We start from the raw sequence: 20810 nt of genomic DNA, 5'->3' as shown, positions 1-20810 counted from the left end.
AGGAGATGAACCCAGAATCAATGGATCTAGATAAATGTATTCAGTATGTATTTTCTTTTTCAAATTTCCCTACTTTTCTTTTTCTGCTTCCTTAAAATGGCACTACGCTTGTGCTGGTTTCACATATGCTAACCGCAGCCCAGATTTTGCTGACAAAAATGTGGACTCAACCACCATCCCAAAGTCACTGGACTTTTGGAAATGTAAAATCTGAGACACTGCGGTGATAAACTTAGGGAACTACCCTATGCAATCCTAAGCAAGGCTGGCTGGGAAATACTGGGAGTTGTAGGCCTCTTCTCTGTCTAAACATGCATTCACCCTTAAGGTGCAATCCTATGGTTGTTTAGATTAAAAAAAAAACACTTTGTTTTCCATTTAAACATGCATAGAATTGTGCCCTTACCTGTTATAAACATCTATCGGAAAAGAAAATGTTTTCCGCTCCTCCGCCCTCCCCAATCTTGGTTGTTTATGGGCCTTTTAGAAAGAAAATGGATACTTTTTTCTTTTACAATATTGAAATCAGCAAAGAACACAGAATGTGTTTGTTATGTGAAAAGTGGATGGACTTGATAGAAGTGCAATTCTATCTGTGTCTAGTCAGAAGTGAGCCCTCTTGAGTTCAAGGGGGTTTATTTCCAGGTAAGTGGGTATAGGATTACAGCTTTGGACGTTATGCATAGATATTTTGGTTGTATTGTATCTGAACTGCTCAATTGTTAGGAATGTATTTCCTATATTTATCTAAACTATATGTCTATAATAATAAAAGAGGATGTATGCTTCCCTCTGTTCAATATCTCATTGTTTTTTTTGGGGGGGAGCATCCCATAAGATGCAGGAACAGCTTTTTGTAGGGGTGCATTGGAGTCCCAATTTGCACGAGCAGAAGTGCTTTCCACTACTGAAAAGTCACCACTGGATACCACCCAATGTCAGCTAATCCTAATAAATTGGGTATTATGATATATACTGTTGCTCTTTGGGAGGTGATGTGTGTATATATATATATATATATATATATGTATGTGTGCGCGTGTACACATGCATACAGTGTACAGACTGTGTGTGTGTGTGTGTACACACACATATATAGATGTATATAGATTGGATCAATCCAGCTGCCCCCATTTTTGGACTCTCCTTGGGGGCATGACTATGGGGACGATAAGTGCCTGCACTTCACGATTTTCCACTACACCACTGCTTACTTGGGAGTAACCCCCCGGACCCCAATGGCATAGAATCATAGAATAGTAGGGTGGGAAGGGGCCTACAAGGCCATCGAGTCCAACTCCCTGGTCAATGCAGGAATCCAAGTCAGAGCATCCCTGACAGATGGCTGTCCAGCCTCGTCTTGAATGCCTCCAGTGTCCCACTACCTCCCTAGGTAGTTGGTGCCATTGTCGTATTGCTCTCACGGTCAGGAGGTTTTTTCCTGATGTTCAGCAACTTCTCTCTCCCGATGTTCAGCAACTCACCTCCATGCATAGGACCCCCCCCACCCACCCAGGACTGCGCTGTAAAATTCATATGGTGCCCCACCGCCCCTTGCCTTCCTCCGGGAGGACTCTTCTCTCACCTCCTTTTTCCTCCGCTGTCTCCGTTTGGGTAACATCCGGCACAAGTCCTACTCAAAGTAAACCCACCGAACTGGATAGGGCTTAAATTAGTCATGACTAGAGTGAAGCGCCGCTCATTTCAAAACGTGTGTAACTCTGCGCAGGGCTTGGGCGGGACGCAGCCCTTTGCGGCCGCTTCTAGACTGCAACCCCCTCGGGGCGGAGACCCGCCTCCTCTCGTTCTTCGCAGCAGCGGCGACGCCGCGCGGGGAGGTTCCCGAGCGCGCCCGGAGAAGGGGGGAGTTTTCGCTCTTTCCGTCCCGCGAGGGCCGCTCGTCCCGGGCATGGCCACTAGGGGGCGACGGCGCCGCCAAGCGCGGTCGGGGCGGGGGGCCGAGCGGGGGCGGGGGAGGAGGAGGTCGCGCGCGCGCCCCCCCGCCCGGGCGCGCGACGGGGGCGGGCCTCCGTGGGCCGGGCCGGGGCGGGGCGGGGCGGGGCCGCCGCGCGTGCGCGTGCGGCGGCGGCGCTGAGGGAAAGTCGCGGCGGCCCCAGTCGAGCGGCGGCCGCCGGAGCGGGGAGCGGCGGAGGCGACATGGACGACCTGGGTGAGCCGCGAGCGGCCGCGGGGAGGGGGCTGCCCCCCGGCCCCCCCAGAACTCTGCCGCCGCCACTTTGCGGGCGGGGCCCGCGGCCCCCGGATGTCGTGCCCCCCGGCTTCGCCCCGTCCCTCCGAGTGCAGCCCCGGCGCCTGTTTTCTCCCGGCGCCCACAGCCCCCTCCAGCGGCCGGACCTAAGCCTGGGTTCAGCCCCGCTCTCAACCTGCCCTGGTCTTCGCGCCCCCGCCCCCCCGACCTCGCGCCTCCCTCCCCGTTTTGCTTGCATTCCGGCTTTTTTGGTGTTCGTTGAATTCTCTCCCGTCCCACCCACAATCCCCCCGGGGTCCCACTCCCGATCGGTCCCACCCCCAGTCCCCAGAGCGCCCACCCCCAGTCCCCAGTGCGTCCCAGTCCCCAGTGCGTCCCACCCCCAGTCCCCAGTGCGTCCCAGTCCCCAGTGCGTCCCACCCCCAGTCCCCAGAGCGCCCCACCCACAATCCCCCCGGGGTCCCACTCCCAATCGGTCCCACCCCCAGTCCCCAGTGCGTCCCAGTCCCCAGTGCGTCCCAGTCCCCAGTGCGTCCCACCCCCAGTCCCCAGAGCGCCCCACCCACAATCCCCCCGGGGTCCCACTCCCAATCGGTCCCACCCCCAGTCCCCAGTGCGTCCCAGTCCCCAGTGCGTCCCACCCCCAGTCCCCAGAGCGCCCCACCCACAATCCCCCCGGGGTCCCACTCCCAATCGGTCCCACCCCCAGTCCCCAGTGCGTCCCAGTCCCCAGTGCGTCCCAGTCCCCAGTGCGTCCCACCCCCAGTCCCCAGAGCGCCCCACCCACAATCCCCCCGGGGTCCCACTCCCAATCGGTCCAATCCCCAGTGCGTCCCACCTCCAGTCCCCAGTGCGTCCCAGTCCCCAGTGCGTCCCAGTCCCCAGTGCGTCCCACCCCCAGTCCCCAGTGCGTCCCACCCCCAGTCCCCAGAGCGCCCCACCCACAATCCCCCCGGGGTCCCACTCCCAATCGGTCCCACCCCCAATCCCCAGTGCGTCCCACCCCCAGTCCCCAGTGCATCCCAGTCCCCAGTGCGTCCCAGTCCCCAGTCCCCAGTGCGTCTCACCCCCAGTCCCCAGAGCGCCCCACCCACAATCCCCCCAGGGTCCCACTCCCAATTGTTCCCACCCCCAGTCCCCAGTGCGTCCCACCCCCAGTCCCCAGTGCGTCCCACCCCCAGTCCCCAGTGCGTCCCACCCCCAGTCCCCAGTGCGCCCCACCCACAATCCCCCCGGGGTCCCACCCCCAATCGGTCCCACCCACAATCCCCAGTGCATCCCACCCCCAATCCCCAGTGTGCCTTCTTCAAATCTCCAGTGCATCTCCACAATCCTACATTTCCACTACAACCTGTCTCTTTTTTTCTTTCCCACTGTGTGCCCTCAACTTTTCTCCTTGAGTCGGTATTCCAGTTTCTTCTACTTAACCACCTCCCTCCGTCCCTCCCTCCCTTAGTCCATCAGGCTAGCCTTCCCCAACCTGGCGCCGTACAAATGTGCTGGACTACAATTCCCATCGCCTCCAGCCGGCATGGCCATTGACACGAAGTTGGGCAAGGCTGCTCTAGGCTGTGTCTTTTTTATTTCTACATGCGCCACTCTGGTCTTTTCCAGAACTCCCCAAAGTCAACCCCCTTTGAGAGATTTGGATAAAGTGTTCAGCACAAGTGTGCTTTTAAGTACGTTCAGATACATTTGGGTGGTGGGGGAAAAGTGGTTGGCTTTTCTGGACTTTATAGCTTCAAAAATGGCAGGTAGCCTTGTTCATCCCTTAGGGCAGAAAGAAACCAAAATCAACAGCAGTGTAATACGTTTTATTACTAAGGCAGCTAAAATGTCATGCAAAGTAGTTGAGCGAACTTTCAAATTCCCCCAGGACTTGAATATTTTGGTTTTTGCTTAACATCCAGACCACAGAAGAGTTTTGGGGAAGTTGAAAGCTTGTATGCTACTTTGTGATCTTTTTAGTTCGTCCTAATAAAGCTATTAGCCTACTGATGCTTTTCTTGGAGTTGGTAGAACTATTCTATAAAAGATGAATAACACTTAGCTCCCTCTTTGGATATTAAGGCTGTGATCCTAAGCACACTTACTACGATGTGAGTAAGGGCTGTTAAACTTAATGTGGCTTACTTCTGGTTAAACATGTTTAGGGTTGCGGTGTTACACTGCTACTCAATTCAAGCTATGCAGTTTTTGTTTAGCAAACCTTTGTGGGTAATGCCTTATCTGCTAGCAGGACCCTTTTCAAATTGAACATTTTTCTTCATTTTGTTGTTCTGGGTATTTTTGACATACACATGTTTTTCTATTTTCCCGTCTTGTGGTGTGTCTCGTGCAGCATTTTTAGAGACGTGTCTCTCTTTTTCTGTACAAAACCTGCAATAAATAAAAAGTTTTTTTTTTTTTTTAAGCTAAATGTTCTATCGCCTGGTTTCCTTGGTTTACCATTAGGCTCTCTGCCTTTTTCTCTTTGCCCCTTTCCTGGTCTAGATTCACAATTCACCTGGATGCGTGCCTGCTTTTTCATCCTTTCCTAAACTGTGTATGGCCCTAGATTAACCCCCCATTCGCTTCAGTCTACATCAAATTCCTTTGTTTGTGATTATTTCCTTTGCCAGCTGTATCTCAGGCTACAATCCTATACCCACTTACCTGAGAGTAAGTCCCATTGACTTCAGTGGGGCTTATACTTCTGAATAGACATGTACAGGATCGCGCTGTTAATGACCTCATTAGTATGGCCACCTCCCCCTCCCCGCACAAAAAAAACGGTTGGGATAATTTGTCCAAATAGTAGCCTGAAAGTCACATTATACTTGCAGCCTTTTTCTATGATGCGCTTAAATGCTTCTGCTATCTGTATACTTATGGCAAATTTAGCCATTTTTTCATATATTTCTCAGTCTGCTAATTATGGGGAGGTGCAAGGAGTTATCAAGGGCACTCTAGGCCTGGGTCTTGGAAACCCTATTCATTTTCTTGCTGTCTCTACACCCCTTGTGGCTTTTATGTATCTCAACTTCCTCTTCCCCACTTGATTTGTTGGCTGAATTAAGTGTCTATGTAATTATATCTACATCCTGCTGTATCTTATTTGCTCAGAATCTCATACAAATCCTCACTTTATACAAATCCTTCCTTACCTAATCATCTTCTACGTGTTAGGGTACCTTTTTCGTAACTCAACTAAAAAAAAACATCGAGTATCCCAGCTTTCTGATAAAACCCCACTTACAAACACTCCCTTTCTGTGCTATGGAGGGCGCAATCCTATTGGGATAGGCGGCCGCCTCTGAACTCGGAGGCGACTGCCTATCTAATGCAGGGCAGGAGAAGTGCAGAGGGGATTGTCCCCTCCGCGCTTCAGCTGCCCTGCATTTATGGCTAGACAGCTGATTTCGTCTGTCTAGCTGTGGGACCTTGGAGCCTGGGAAGCGGCAGCCGGATGATACGTAGGATGTGTCATACTGGCATTTCCGACTTCCCCGCCCCGATACGCCCCCAGGAACATCCTGTTTTTGCTGCTCCGCACTCCTCTCCTGAGCGTGGAGTGCGGGGCCGTTCTGTTCTGCCTATGAGGCAGCGCGGGAGGTGGTAGAGGTCGGTTCTCAGGGAACTGACCTCAGAGTGCGGGCTCTGACTGACCTATCCTATGGCCGTCTAGCCGCTGACTAGTGGCCATAGCATTGTGCCCTAAAAATGTTTTCTTATTGAGCATCCCCCCCCATATGTATCCCAGCCTTATTTTTAAGTACTGGACTGGTAGCCATAGGTGAGAGTAAAATGAATGCAGGTGAGTGAATGTAGGTTAGTGAGTGGGCTGGCGGAGGAGGGGATGCGGTACTCTATTCTTCCTCTGTGCCCAGCATAGAAATTCAGTGGACTGCTTCAGGAGGTCAGAACTCTCCATCCCTCTTCTGCCAGCTAGGACTGCTCCCCAGCTGGTAAGCAGTTTTGCAGGCTAGTAAGTCTTGTGGATTTACTTACAAGGCTAATCTATCCTATTCCCCCACTCTCTTGATGCTAGATGCATTATGCTATTGCTTATCCAACCTCCCCCCAAACCTATCAACTTAGCATTCACTCTCATGCAATCTCCAAACATCTGCCACTCTTACCTCACAAATCGCACCTTTTTCCAACCTTCCTCATTGTTTGGAAATTGGTGTGAGCTTGTGTCAGTTATGAATTCCCCTTACTTTATAGCCTGGTGACTTTTAAACTTTTTCAGCACACATCCATTAGCCAGCTGCAGCATGTTGTGCAGCCTGCGGTGGCATACATGCAATTCTTTTTCTACTTCAAATGTATTGCTTTCTGCTCTAAACTTCCTGAAGGTGTGTTCTTAAGCAGTGCAACTGTGGTGTAAAATACACAGAATTCAATCAGATATTTAGGTAGTTTGTCTCCCATGCTACTGACTCTTATATCCTTTCTTGGGGGGTATATATATTGGAGGAGGACATGCTCTGTGCAGTTAATGTGAATATTTTGAGGTAGACAGGGAGGGATGCTCACTTGGGATACTTAGGGTGCAATCCTATGCATGTTTAGACAGAGAAAAGGCCTACAACTCCCAGCATGCCCCAGCCAGCATTGCACCCTAAATCTTCTAAGATAGTCTCATCTATAATAATAATCACCCTCAGGTTTGAAACTGATTTACCATCCTATCCAGTTCACCTTTCCACTCATATCCTGCCAGGAGCCTTTTGCATCAGCCCTGTAACTCCATTTATACTATTAGACTTCTAGGCACACTGCCTTCTCATGGCATTGATATTAACAAGACCTGGCTTCTATTTTTAGTCTTGGCTTGTAATTTTTGCTTGTGTAAAAAGATCTTCTTGAAGGTGAAGCTAGCTATCTGATTTTACAACCACTGAAACTAAAATACAGCCATGCTGATGTTCTTCTTCCCGGTATATGGATTCTAAGAGACTTCACAAGCCGTCTACAGCTCTTTCACATTTGTACAAGAGTAGAAAGAACACTTGAGTGAAGGGACTAGAAAAGACCTGCTTCCTACAACTATCAGAGAGAGAACCTGTATTACAAGTAACCCAAGATCCATTTATGGCATCTCCATCATTCCTCTAATAGCAACCAAATGTTCTGTTCAGATGTGCTCCGGGAAAGACTCAGTTTTATTACTAGACCTAGAGTATTAAATTACTGTGCTAATTTAAAGTCGGCAATAACACCTACAGAAGAGGAAGTCTAAACTGAGCCTGTAATAAATCCATCAAGACATTGACTGGGTTTGGACAACACGCCATGGGTGCCATGTTGCATATACAACCCCCACTTGGGGTTGTCATGTCATGCGAACGTGGGTTATATGAAGTTTGTTAACCCTCACATAACCCATACTCGCCAGGTATGCACAAAAAGCAGCTCCCAAGTGGGGGTTGCATATTCAAAATATGCATATGCCCTGCATGTACCACAGCCTCATGTCATGTGAACAGCCCCATTGTGTCCATCAGCCAGTTGGCTACCTGAGGCCATGCTCTGCCCTACTCAGAGTTGTGTTCCCCTCAGGGAGGGGCTAGCTTGAATAAAAATGGCTGAGGGCTTGGTGATCTGGTAAAAGACTGTGCATGAAGATAAATTCTTATTGGAGTGAGTGCAGCTCTGTTTTCTCTCATGAATTTCTTTTCTCCTTCCCAAGAAATTCTTGGGTATGTCTTAGAATATGTGGTTCTCTCTGAAGGGTCGTTGGCTCTAATTTGAGGTTTCAATTTTTTTCCCATTATTGTATTCTGCCTTCATGAACAGCTTTCTAGTTTCACTGAGGGGCCAAGCACACACACTTTGATGATGTTTTATGAAACAACCAGAGAAACTTTCCAGTATGCTCTAAGACCATGGGTATTGAAATATACAAGCTACAGCTGTTGCATTCCATAAATTCACTGAGGTATTTGTGACTCTGCCATCTGGTCAGATGGTGTATTGCTCTACCAGTGGCTTTTCTCCATGGAGGGTTGCTTAATCTGGGCTTCCTCTTCTTTTGTCATGTGCATTGTTAACTTGGCAGTTGATTTCCAGCCCTTCCAGGTTGTATTAGAAGGCTTGCATGTTGGGGTGAATGAGCTTTCTGGTTATAAAAATCAAAACACAGGAATGATTGCGAAATTGTTCTCTTTCCTGCTGTTCTTTACACAGTGTGATTAAGGAAGCAATCCTATGGCTCCTAGACAGCATCTGAGGGGCGGGGGGCGGGCTATAGGATACTTTGGATTCCTGGATCTGAGGTCGGAGACAGCACTCCGACCTCGGATCCGGGAATCTGTGCTCTACCCCCCGCCCCTTGCAGCTGCTGTGGAAATAACTGTGCCTGCTGCCTCTCCAAGGTCAGGAACTCAACCTCGGAGAGGGGGTAAAGGGGGCGTTCTGGGGGAGGGGAGGGGCGGAGACTGGAGAGGCTGGGATACAAGCTTTCCTGAGGTCTCTCCAGCTTCCTTCCCTTTCCCTCCAGAACACCCCAGGTAGATGGGTAAAAAACCCTATCTGGCGAAAATGCAGAGTGGGAGGAACAGCGGAGGTGGTGATCACCTCTGCCACTCCTCCCATTCTGCACTGGATGCTCGTAAGCCTCCAGGTTTGAGCGAGGAAGTCATGGAATTGCACCCTAAGTGTGTATGTTGGTTAAAACTATGGACTGCTGTGTTCAAAAATAAGAGGGTAAGATTCCTATATAGCATAGGCCTGACCACATCTAGAGCACCCAAGAATTTTCTTGCTGGGTAGACCTTAGCAAGCCTCTCATTTCACTTTCTCATCTGTAAAATGGGAGTTCTAAAAATCCCAGCATAGAGGGCTGTTGTGAGGAAGGCTGATATTTGTAAGGCGTATTGCTCTCTGAACATACATGATATTACATGTGAGCAAACAAACATTGTAATTGAGAGTTCAGTCTTTGGATTCAACAGAGATAAATGTAGAGTCTTGCATTTAGGTACAAATGAACTAAAGACACATGTATAGGATGTAGGAGGCCTGGCTTGGCAGCCGTACATATGAAAAAGACCTCAGTGTCTTAGTGAATCCCAAGCTGAATATGAGCCAGCAGTGTGATGCGGCAGTTAAGAAAGCTGCATTGATGGAAGTATAGTAATAGTTCATGGGAGTAATAGTTCTGCTCTATTCTGCATTACTCAGGCTGCATTTGGAGTACCGCATCCAGTTCTGGGCGCCCCATTTTAAGAGGGACATTGACAAATTGAAGTGCATCCAGAGAAGAGCAACCACAATGGTGAGGGATCTGGAAACCAAGTCCTATGAGGAACAGTTGAAAGAGCTGGGTATTATTAAACTGGAGAAGAGAAGATTAAGGGGAGACATGAGAGTGGGCTTCAAATGTCTGAAAGGCTGTCATGCAGACGATGGAGCTGACTTGTTCTGTCTTGCTCGAGAGGGCAGGACTAGAACCAGTGGGTGGAAATTGCAGGGAAGCAGATTTTGGCTAAACATTAGGAGAAATTTCCTAACGGTGAGAGCTGTTCAGCAGTGGAACCGATTGCCTCGGGAGATGGTGGCTTCTCATTCGCTGGAAGGAAAAAAGGTTGCTTTAGGAGGGAAAAAAGCAACTTTTTCCCCATCCTGAATGAGGCAAGAAAGCTTTGGGGAAAACAGGAGTGGATTTATGTGGGAGCTCCAGTTCTGGTACTGAAAACAAATTCCTGGGCTGAGCATGTGCTTAGAAGAAGCTCTTGTTTTGCAAATCTATCTTCACTTTCCTGAAACACTGTTTTGCAAATAGCTCTTTGGGGTTGGCGGACCTCATGTGTCCAGTGAAAAACAAGTAGTTTCTGCAAGTCTGGAGTCTGTACACCTCTGCTTGAGGAAATATTTAAAATTGTAGGTGCTGACATAGAGTGTTTAAGAGTCAAGGTGACCTAGTTGCTTGGGATTTTTTTAGTTCTAATCTATATCTAAGAAGTATGTGCACAAACACATTATTTCCAGTAATTATTTCCTGCCTACTAAACCTTAAGTCCCCTGAAACAAACATATTAAGTTGCCCACTCTTCATATCTGCAGGATGGGATGGGAAGGGTAACAATACAAATTACTCATCAGTGCAGAACTCCAGAACAGTAAAATGGCACCAAAACTTGGCTTGAACCATCCAGTAATTTTTAATCTGCAAGAATTAATGGATGATATGAATCTAGAAAGCTCTTGCTTTTGATTTGGTTCTCCAGTTGTAATAGATTCTTAGGTGCGCAAATATGTCCTTGGGCGGCTTCTGTTCATTTCAGCTGGACTTGTGCAGAAGATCTTTCGAGTGGATTGTACTTTAGGGTGCAATCCCATGGGGATAATCAGCTGCCTCCGAACTTGGAGATGACCAACTATCCAATGCAGGGCGGAGTGTGGAAGGGATCTTCTCTGCACTCCGGCCGCCATGCATTTGCAGCTAGATGGCCCATTTTGGCTGTTTAGCCAGGGCACCTCAGGGGTAAGGGGGAGGCCAGATGGTGCACAGGAAGCATCATATTGGCGGTTCCACCGTCCCCTCCCTTCCCGAGGGACGCCTCCTTTTCCCCTGCTCCACGCTGCTCTTGCGAGTGCAGAGCTGGGGGCAAACTGTGCTGGCTCTGAGTGCTGGCTCCGAGGTTGGTTCCCGGAAAATGAAAAATCCTATGGCTGTTTAGCTGCTGTCCAGCAGCCATAGGATTGTTCCCTTACAGTAGCAAGAGGGATGTGGGAAGATAGGTTGACAGATTTAGGGGTGTTGTGATTCAGCTAAAACGCTGCTATTTTTCTTCACTATTGAAGAAATTTGCCTGATAACCCTGAATCTTGATTTTTCTCTTGATCCATTTCTCTCACTCTTTCATTTATTAGAAACAAAGATATCTGCACTGGTCTATGAGTAAAAAAATCTAAAATCGGGGCGGGGGGGGGGGAGATCCAAAATCCACTGTTAAATATCTTTATTAGGGCCAACGAAAATGCCACAAAAGATTGTTTGAGCTTTTAACTCTTAATCAGGCTAGGTAGTATAAGAGGTAGGGGATGAGGGAAGAAACAGAAAAGTTCAACTAAGTCACTTTTTTGCTATGAGGACTGTAGAGTAGATTCAGTTTCAAAATGGTGATTACAGTCTGAGCGATCACTGGTAGGGGTTTCAGGTATCAGGTAACAAACACTTAGTATTCTGGGATAGAGAAACAACAGGTGACCCCCATTTCTGAAAGCTTAAAGGCCAGCTCTTTTAGATGTGTCTGTCTCCCTGGTTGAAGCACACAAGTTCCTGAGTGGGTAGGAAACAGAAATAAAGAGATGCATGACCGTCTTAATATTAGCAAAACCAGAGATTAATTTTAGGTGAAGTACTAGGTGAAAAGGTCAGTTGAAGACAAATTGTGTAGCATTATTTAGTGCTGCCTTCCAGATGTTTTGGACTTCGATTCCCATCAGCCCCAGCCAGCATGGCCAATGATAAGGAATGCTGGGAATTGTAATCTAATTGGGGAGGCTGATCTAGTGGTTGGAGGGTATAGAACCCCAGAATGTAAATTCCCCCTTCAGGTGGTAGAAAATCATCTTCCCCTGCAGGTAGATTCTGCCCTGAATGGCTAAATATGATATTCTCCAAGGCACACAAAAAACAAAGATAGCTGTGCTGGTCAATGAGAAAATATTATTTTCTCGACTTGAATATGCTCCTGTAGAAGGCAGCAAGACCTTCACCCACTGGCTTTAAGTGGAGCTCTGTTGGGCCTGAGGCAGAGAACATGTGTGATCGTTGGACTGTTTTCCCACACAAAAAAGAGGTCTGGTCTCTGCCTGTGAAAGCATTCTGCTTGTCTGTTTCCTTTTGAGAGAGGGCTTTGTCTGTATGGGCTTTATTATTGTAAATGCACTGCAGTCTTTGAGTGTTGATCTAGTACTGGACTGTTGACAAAACATTTCCTTGTGAGCTACAATCAGGACGTGGGTCTAGTTGGGAATGTTGATCGTTTTGCTTGCTGAGGTTCCTGAGAGTGTTACTCCTGCTTGGGTATACATGCAGACTGTAAAAGGGGCTATAACCCCACCATAGCGAGGAATGAGTCTCCCTTTTCCCCTGCCTCCTTAAGTGTTTCAGTTCCGTGTTTCAGTTCCGTCGTAAAACAGGGGTGCTATTGTCTTGTAGGACTTGGACAGAGTCCTGTGCCTCAAGCAGTGTGTGATGCAAAGGCCTCCCCCCCCCCCCCGCTGTTGCATTTCCATGGAAAATCCGGACTCTGCAGATACTTTAACTCCTTTGTGTCTCACTAGGATTGGTTAGAATATGCAAGTGTCTGCTCTCCCTAGTGCAATGGATAAAAATAATCAAATAATTTTTTAGAAAGAAAGAAAAAAACCTTGCTCACTTTCTCCACACTCTTCTATCATTCTGATGCTTACCTATTTCTCTTTGTCAAGCTAGACAGAATTTCCCAGCGTAAAAGGCGTTCATATCCTGCCTTGTCTTTTTGAGGTTTCCTATCCCATTTGTCTATTCTTCGTCTGTCTTTCTTTCTTTCTTTCTTTCTTTCTTTCTTTCTTTCTTTCTTTGGAGTAGTGTCGCTTAATCTGGGGCTCCTTTCCAAGGGACAGTGCAGTTTAAAATCAAAGTACAGACTACAAATGTAGGGACAGTAGGAGGCAGCCCATCTTCCTAGAAACTATTTTCTTCCTTCCAGAATCTGACATCCCTTTCATTTAACGTCCCCTGCTCAGTTCTAAAGCAACATGTGGTTCATAAGGGCTAATGTTCACCCAACATCCTTGGAATTTGGGATGTACAGCAGTGTCTCTGTAGCTTTCCTGAACTCTGATGGCTCGCAGGACCTGAAGGCAGGTGCTATGTTTGGGAGTCTGAAACCATGGTGGGCAGGGGTGCTGGGTGCACATACAGCCCTCAAGGACATGTGAAGGCTCTTCATCCCACCCTCTGTATGGCTACATAATTCAGCCTGCTGTCAATTGCAGGCAGTACCACCATAATCTGTGAGACATTAACTTCTCCAGACCTGGACGCTGGGAGCATAATCAGAGGGTGGAGTATAGGGCTGTTTACACAGTCAGGATTCAGAGTTATTATCTCTCACTTATTGTCCTGAGATAACAGGCACAGTTTACATGAACAATGAATGCCGAAATATTTCAAGATGTGATGGCAATAGAAGTGTGTTTATGTACATGTCTGCCCCATTAATTTATAACTCAGAAGGTGTGGGTCTCCTCCCACCCCACACACATGTGCTTCATTACTTTAACCACTTTTCTCCCTAGGCTGGCTTCCTATTGAAGATGGGCTGGGAGAAAAATGGGAGAATATTTAGGTTTTCTCATCTGCCACATCTTTCTGTGTAAAAAAAATTATAATATAAAAATCGACACACTCCCCCTTTAATTGTGGTCAGGATACATATGGCTGTCCTGTGACATCTAGTTTGGCCCTCAACCATCACCCTTTGCTGATTGTTGGGCCATTTTCGGGTTGCTGAGTTTTCCTCAGGGAACATGAATTCTAGCCACTAGAGATGCTAACGCATATTATTGTTTACCTAGGATCCCAGAATGAAGGAGGGGTGAGTTGGGAGTCCCAGCTCTTGTGAGAGATGGGGGACTTTCTGCTCACTTCAACCTCAAATTTGCCCTTTTAACTCATAAACAAATCAGACTGAAGTGACTTCAGGGGTGGTTATTGTAGCATAGTAAGTGATTGTATAAACATGGCCCTGAGTCAGCTACTTCTGCTATAGAAGGCAAGGTTTTGTTTTTTATTTTAATGAAGGATTTTAGTAGACAAATAGCGTGGTGCTACCAATCCTAAATGAGTTGGGGAACTGCAGTTGTGTCTGGAATGAACAAATAGAACCAGTGGGAGTGAATTCAGAAAGAAAACAAACAAACTTGTGTCCCTGTGGCCCATTAAGACCCTCAACTTAGTGTTCCCAAGTTCTCTTTCATCCAAAGAAAGTTCCATCTGACTATTCTAAACAAGATTTAACTTGAGCCAGATCTCATCAGGACTCAGCCTTGTAATGTACTTTAAATGCCAGGGTTTGAAATGTAAGCAGCCAGTACCTTTGCAAATGTGCAGTTTTCAAACACAAGACTGGCTCCTGTGCACATGGCTACAAAAGGACTTTTTGTGACAGTCGGCTACCTCTTCTTTTAGAAATAGACCACTGACTGAGTCGCCCTTTTCAGTTTGTGCAGGAAGTCTCTTTTCAGCTTTGGCTGGCAAGTAGTTTTATGGGAAGGTTACATTGAGGAGGATATGGAGTGGGGGATCACCCCAAGGTAGATTGTAAGAAAGCCCCATTGCCACAGCCACCATTCCCCACCACCACCTCTGCTACTTCTGTGTTGGCAACTGGGGGCTCAATTGGTGTTCATTGGCAGGCTGGATTTGGTCCTGGGGCCTCCATGTTTTGATCCCCACTGTATGGGCGACCTGGCTTTCTGCCTTTATGAAACTGGAGCTGTTTTGACTAGCTGTTAAGTAGTTCTGGCAGTTCAAAAGGAACTCTGCAGAAAGTAGCAGGGGGAGGGGAAGAAATACCATCTCTTTGATATCATACCATCTCTTATCAGCCTCCAGCTCTGTGCACATGCGAGTGAGGCATAGACAAAGACAAGTGGGGTCTTTTTATTCCCTATTGTAAAACTTGAGAAATTCTAGTCCATCAGTCAAACTGAGGGCAGAGTTGTTGTGCAATTGGATCATTTTAATCCAAGAGTTGAATCTGCTCTTTGGCAGTCATGTTGCTTTGCGTAGGTCTTTATTTTAGGATATATCTATCAGTAGTGTAGTTAGAGTGGGTTGATATAGGGTCCAGGACCATAGCTCAGTGGTAGAGTGCATGCTTTGCTTAGAGATCCCCAGCATCTCTGGGGGGCCATCTACACGGCACCGCTTTCAAAGTTCACTCTGTCATAACTGCGCACCATTGCAGCTGTGAATTAGCTTCTGCTGTGGTACATGTGCGATTTTCTGCGGACTTCTCCAGTGGAAAAGTCTGCTGTGCAGATCTGACACATGGCCATTAAAGTGAAGTAAACTGCAGTAGTCGCGCTGCTCTTTTCTTACTATTATATTTAAATGTGCAGCTGCGCAGCCATGTGAAGCTGGAGGTGTGACACCTCAAGTTATAGTGGTTCTTTTGTATTTTAGGGGTTCTTTTCTGTCTGTTTTTTCCTCTTTGGTAAGATATGGGTAGTCTGCTCCTTCATTACCATGCCAACTGTTCGTACACAATCACAGCAGCAGTCCTCCAGCCCCACACTCTTGCAATGGTTTGCACTTGCGAAGGGGTGTGCCCACATGAGAGGTACGTGCCTACCCATCATTCCAAAATGGATCCCTCTGAGCTTTGGGTGTGCCTCTCTGTTACTGCGCAGCTGCAAAGGAATGGAGGAATGGGAGGAGTGAAAAGGCGTCTCCCACACCCACCGCAGCCTGCAAAGTCAGTTTGAAGAAGGGACAGACAGCTCAGCAACCGTAGTAAACCCTCAGCAAGCTAAAAAATTACAGCAAAACACCTCTGTGGAACTCTGTATTTTCCCTGTGGAAACCACTGTTTGGATGCAAAGTGGTGACTGCGTCATATGTCCCGAAGGTCCTTGGACCACAGCAGGCCCGGAGTAAATGGCTCATGTAGATGGGGCCTGGGTAAGATTAGGAAAGACTCCTGTCTGGAATCCTGGAGAAGTGCTACCATTCAGTGTAGACAGTACTGAGCTGGATGTACCAATAGTCTGACATGGTATAAAGCAGCTTTCTATGCACCAGTCCTGGCTCCAACCTGGACAGGGGCACAAAATGAGGGTATCACCACTGGCGATTATTTACAATATCAAAAATAACATTTAATGTTTTCCTGTCATTATGGAATGGTTAAGGACATTTTCAAGATGGTAGGTAAGAAGCCAGTTATGAGCTTTTTCAGAGGCAAGGTAGTGAGAGTGGTAGGAAGCCAGGGAGGGTTGTACTGTTGCAGCTTATTATTATTAATCCTGTGCCTGCAGCCTAGCACAGTAAAGCATATTCAGGTGTGGGGAAGAGAAAATCGTGGAAATATGACATTGGACAGCAACTACCAGCAGGTTTTTCTGCACATTAGCTTCTAAGCAGGCACAGTCTATCTGGGGAGTGGGAATTTCAGCAGTATAACCTTAAAGATTCATACCCATTCTTAATTTGCCCGGCTACTGGTTATTGAAGTGGAGCAGATGTGTAGAGGAACCTACCTTGAACATAGAAAGACTAGTTATGGCACTGGAATCTCTGGATGTTTTCCCTAGATGTTGGTTTAATCCTTTTGTGCTCAACCAGAAGCAAGACACAGAAGGTTGCTTGACAAGCTGAGTGCTTTGCCCACCTTGGACTCACTGGTTGGCTCCTGCTGTGCAGACAGCAGTATCCATGTTAATCCACAATTTGCATAACCTGCAATGGAGGACAAGTGAGTTACACACTGGTGGAAGTTTTGAAACAAGTCTTGAAGGGCAGCCCCACATTCAGTTATGGTAGTTTTGGTTGTTGCATAGGATGTTTGGGTCAGTGAGGTATGCCTGCATTTTAAACCCAGACTGCTTGATTTAATTAAATTAATTAATTTATATACTTCTGTACTGCTTAATATAATATATTTAAGCAATTCGCACTAAAATGCATATTAAATAATTAAGGCATTACAGCAAAAACAATAAAACAATGGCTTTGCATTTCTTCTGCAAGTGACCCTTAAAAGACTTTGCCTTCAGCCCAGCTTCGATGGAATGGTATGCACAACTTGTGCATGGTACAAATAGCGCTGGAAAGCTGTATGAAGTATGTGGGTGGAGGTGGAGGAAAGTAGCTGGGGTGGTGCAGAAAGGAAGTTTTATGTAATTCTTGGCTGCCTTTCTGGTAATTGTTTTAATCAAATGGAATGCAGCATAGTTCAGTACTTGCTTGGCAGAAACAGCCATGGTTGTGTTTTTTTTTGCCCTTTTAGATGTTTGATCTGGGTAAGTTCTCAGTTGCTGGTGAAACTGGGATGTGTTTCTCAGGGAAGGGAGTAGATACAGAAGAGGGCTAGGCAGTAATGAGGAAAGGAAATTTATCATATACTGAAGGTATAGAGAAAGCCAGGGTGGTGTAGTGGTTAAAAGTGTCAGGCGAGGATATGGGAGACATGGGTTTAAATCACCACTCAGGTACAAAGCTGACTGGGTGACCTTGAGCAGTCGTTCTCCTAGCCTAATCCATCTCACAGGGTTGTAAGGAAGAGATCCATGTACCCAGAGCCCCCTGGATGAAGGGTGGGATAAAAATATGATAAATGAAGAGGACTGTTTAGGATCCTGTGTAGAATCTTGATAATTTCCATTTTTTGATTAATGAAATTTGCAATGAAATTAGCAAGCTGCTAGCCCTCAAGGTTGTGGAGAAACTTGGTAATGCGTAGGCAATGTTTGGAAAAGGTTTCAGTATTCCAGGGCAGACACACTGGCTGAGTTAAGATGTCATGATAAACCATAGTTTATTGTGATAGGAACGAACGTTGGGCTCATGCACACACACCCTCTCATGATGTGACCTCGAGGAAGACATTGGAAGCTTTTGGATTGTATTTTATTAACTGCGGGTTGTTTCATCTGAACCGCACAAACTGTTGATCTTAACTAGGGTTTGTTTGAAACAAACCAACTTCATAACCCATGATTGAAAGACCTGAATGATAGTGTCTTACTATCTTGCACAGTCAAATCTGTACAAATATGTAATGTGCAAGGCAAAATGTACAACTGACTTCATCTTGAACACTAAGAAGTGAAATGTTAATGTTTAGGGTTTTGCCATTCATGCAGTATTGCTGCCTGACCAGCAGGATATGCAAGGTTGTGAGGATGTCTGGAGCTTAATTATTTTTTGGAACAGAGTTCACAAAAATGTATCTTATTTCCTCCATATCCTGCTTGCTGTTGGGGCTTTGATTATCTTGGTTCATCCAGGCTTCTTTCTGCTGACGGTTGTTGGCTCTGATTTCAGTGGTTACAATTCATAGCTCTTCAATGGGATCACTTTTAACGGGTCACAGAATCGTAGTGCTTTAGCACTTTTAAAAACCGCATTCAACTTTCTTAAGCAGTAGCAGCTATTACCAGATTATTCCCTTCAAATTTATATCTAACGTATTTTTTAAAAAGCTTCCTGTGTTTCTCTTGTAATTTGTTCCATTGGCTAATGACTCCTATGGTTAATAAATTGTTCTCTCTTTAAACCTGTGTGTGGTTAGTTGCACTTCTCTAAGTAAGTGTTCCCCTATTTTATCAGTGTTCAGTCACTTCTGTTGGAAAGATCCTTATACACAAACTAGCAAAAGATAAATATGACATTAGTTTTAAAGAATTAAAACATAATTCCCTTGTACTTTTTAGTATTTTACACAAAACTTACACTGCAATACTCTACATGTCTACTCGGACATAAGGCCCACTGCATTCAATGTAGCTTACTTCGAGCCTAAGCTGCAATCATATATACATTTACCTGGGAGTAAGCCTCCTTGCTCTTAATTGTTCTTACTTCTGAGAAGACATGTATAGGAGTAGACTGTTTTGCATACCTTTTTGGCACATGGTTTCCTATGTATTGTCATTAAAATATACACTTGCATTACCATTTTCATGCTATGATATACCCGCACTTTCCACTACGTGAATGTTTATCTCTGTGTCAGAGAAGTAATGTGAAAATTGGCCCTAAAATTATAGACCACACATGTCTCTGTATAGTTCTCCCCTGCACAGTTTTTGGGAAATACTGCTTATCCTTTCGATAGAGCTGGGTTTAATTTTTCTCTGAGCTGTTATTAGTAGTGCATATAATATAGTTCCTTTTGATTTTCACTAACAGATTCTGTCTTGCATTTGGGTTATTTGTACGGGCTAATACATGGTTTGTGTCTTTAGTATATTTATAGCTTTGCCTTTTCCCAAACACTGTCTTGCTAATTTTTGAAAGCGATAGATGCTGTCTGTGACTTTATCTACTCAGGCAACTCCATCCTTCACTAACCCTTCATTAATGTTATCCGGTTAATTTTGGTTGCTCCAGAAAATCCTCTTTAGAGTTTTTAGTATCTTGTGTTGACGGCCACCTTCTGTTCCTTATGATGGAATGAGAATGCTTGTGGTTCCATAGTTCTCTGCTATAACTAGAGGCAGACTGAAGTACTAAGCTTATTTTTTAAAACTCTTTTTTCTCCATTGGCCCATCTCCCAACGGTGGCTTAAATTTTTCCTCGGTTAAAGAAAAAGCCCTGGAATGTTCCATGTATGGCATAGATCTGATTTAGGGTTTGTGTTTCATAACAATTGTGTGCCATTTGCATATGTTCTAATAACATCCTGACAACAAACTTATGCATATCACACCCGTGGTTAATCCCATGCTAATGATTTAGAAACCGAGGAAACCTTCCTCTGATAACTTTTCTCAATATATTTTATTAAGATGTATGTCAAGAAGAAGCCCAAGGGATTGTGATGTCATAATTTCAGAATGGTCAGATGTCCCTATTTAACTTCCTACTAGAGCCCATTCCTAAATTCCTCTTAAAGGACATGTCAGGAAAAGTTGTGAGAAGGCAGGGGACCTGGCTGTGCTGGGTTCTGAATCCAACTCTCCCAGATTGTTTGGTTTACCTTGTGCTGCTACATTTCTTTGGGGAGACCAGCCTTCCCCAACCTGGTGTCCCCCAGATGTTTTGGAGTACAACTCCCAGCATTCCTGACATTTGACTGTTCGACTAGGTGGAGGCTAAGTTGTGGGGGGCTGATGAGAGTTGAAGTCCAAAACATCTGGAGGGCACCAGGTTGGGGAAGGCTGGGGTAGATAATTTCATTTCCTGATTTTTATATTGGTTGTTCTCTGCTTGCAAACTGAGGGTGAATATACTCTTTTGCCACTTAAGGAGTTCAACATATGCCTGGTCTTTGCCCCTAAAATGCCACTTTTCTTTAAAAAATCATGGAGCAGGTCTCTTCAGTAGCTGTTTGTACGGTCACTTTCTTACATGCCATTCACTGCCTATGAAATACCAGGCAGTATGGAGAGGCAAAAAGCTGCTTTGCCTGCCCAAATGTTGTTTGTGCAGGATATGACATGAGCTCTGACTTATTGAACTCTGTTTCCCAGTTCTGAAATAAGTGATGCTTAGGCAGCCACAGTTCTGTTGATGACTTTATGCATTTTGGCAGTTGCATCCTATCATTCGTTCATTGTTGTGGGCTGAATATTTGTAGTGAGCCTTTACTTTCTCTTGGTAAGCTTTGATGAAAAGGATACTAGGATAAGAACACTTTCTCCTCCTTTCCACAGCTGTACCTTTGACTGGGTCTACATGCATGTTTAGGGATCACGTACTGTTACCTTGCTGTAAAAAAGAAAGAAATGCATTTAATTAATGAAAATAGATTGTAGTCAGTGTTAGTATACTGAATATTAAGGAACTACCCATCGAACTCTGTATACTGCAGCCCACAAAAACTCCTACTAGCCTCTCTGCACATCTCCCTGTTGGTCATTTCTGCGCATTGTTGGCTTAAAACAGGA

General features: G+C 45.9%; 1 protein-coding gene across 1 annotated transcript in view; it reads left to right on the top strand.

Moving 5' to 3' along the window:
• The first annotated feature begins 2059 nt into the window (after positions 1-2059).
• Positions 2060-20810, top strand: part of PXN (paxillin) — an 89605-nt gene continuing 70854 nt past the window's right edge. Inside the window, exon 1 of the mRNA XM_084820504.1 lies at positions 2060-2170. Coding sequence (XP_084676630.1) covers positions 2158-2170 — 13 coding nt within the window. The 5' untranslated portion in view covers positions 2060-2157. The remainder of the gene's footprint in view (positions 2171-20810) is intronic.

This window comes from Heloderma suspectum, chromosome 13 (assembly GCF_057233095.1).
Source record: "Heloderma suspectum isolate Gila_16-S chromosome 13, 16-S_ref, whole genome shotgun sequence".
In the NCBI taxonomy this organism is placed as follows: Eukaryota; Metazoa; Chordata; class Lepidosauria; order Squamata; family Helodermatidae; genus Heloderma; species Heloderma suspectum.
Note: the sequence above shows the minus strand (reverse complement) of the source record. Positions and strands in the feature narration are given on the sequence as shown.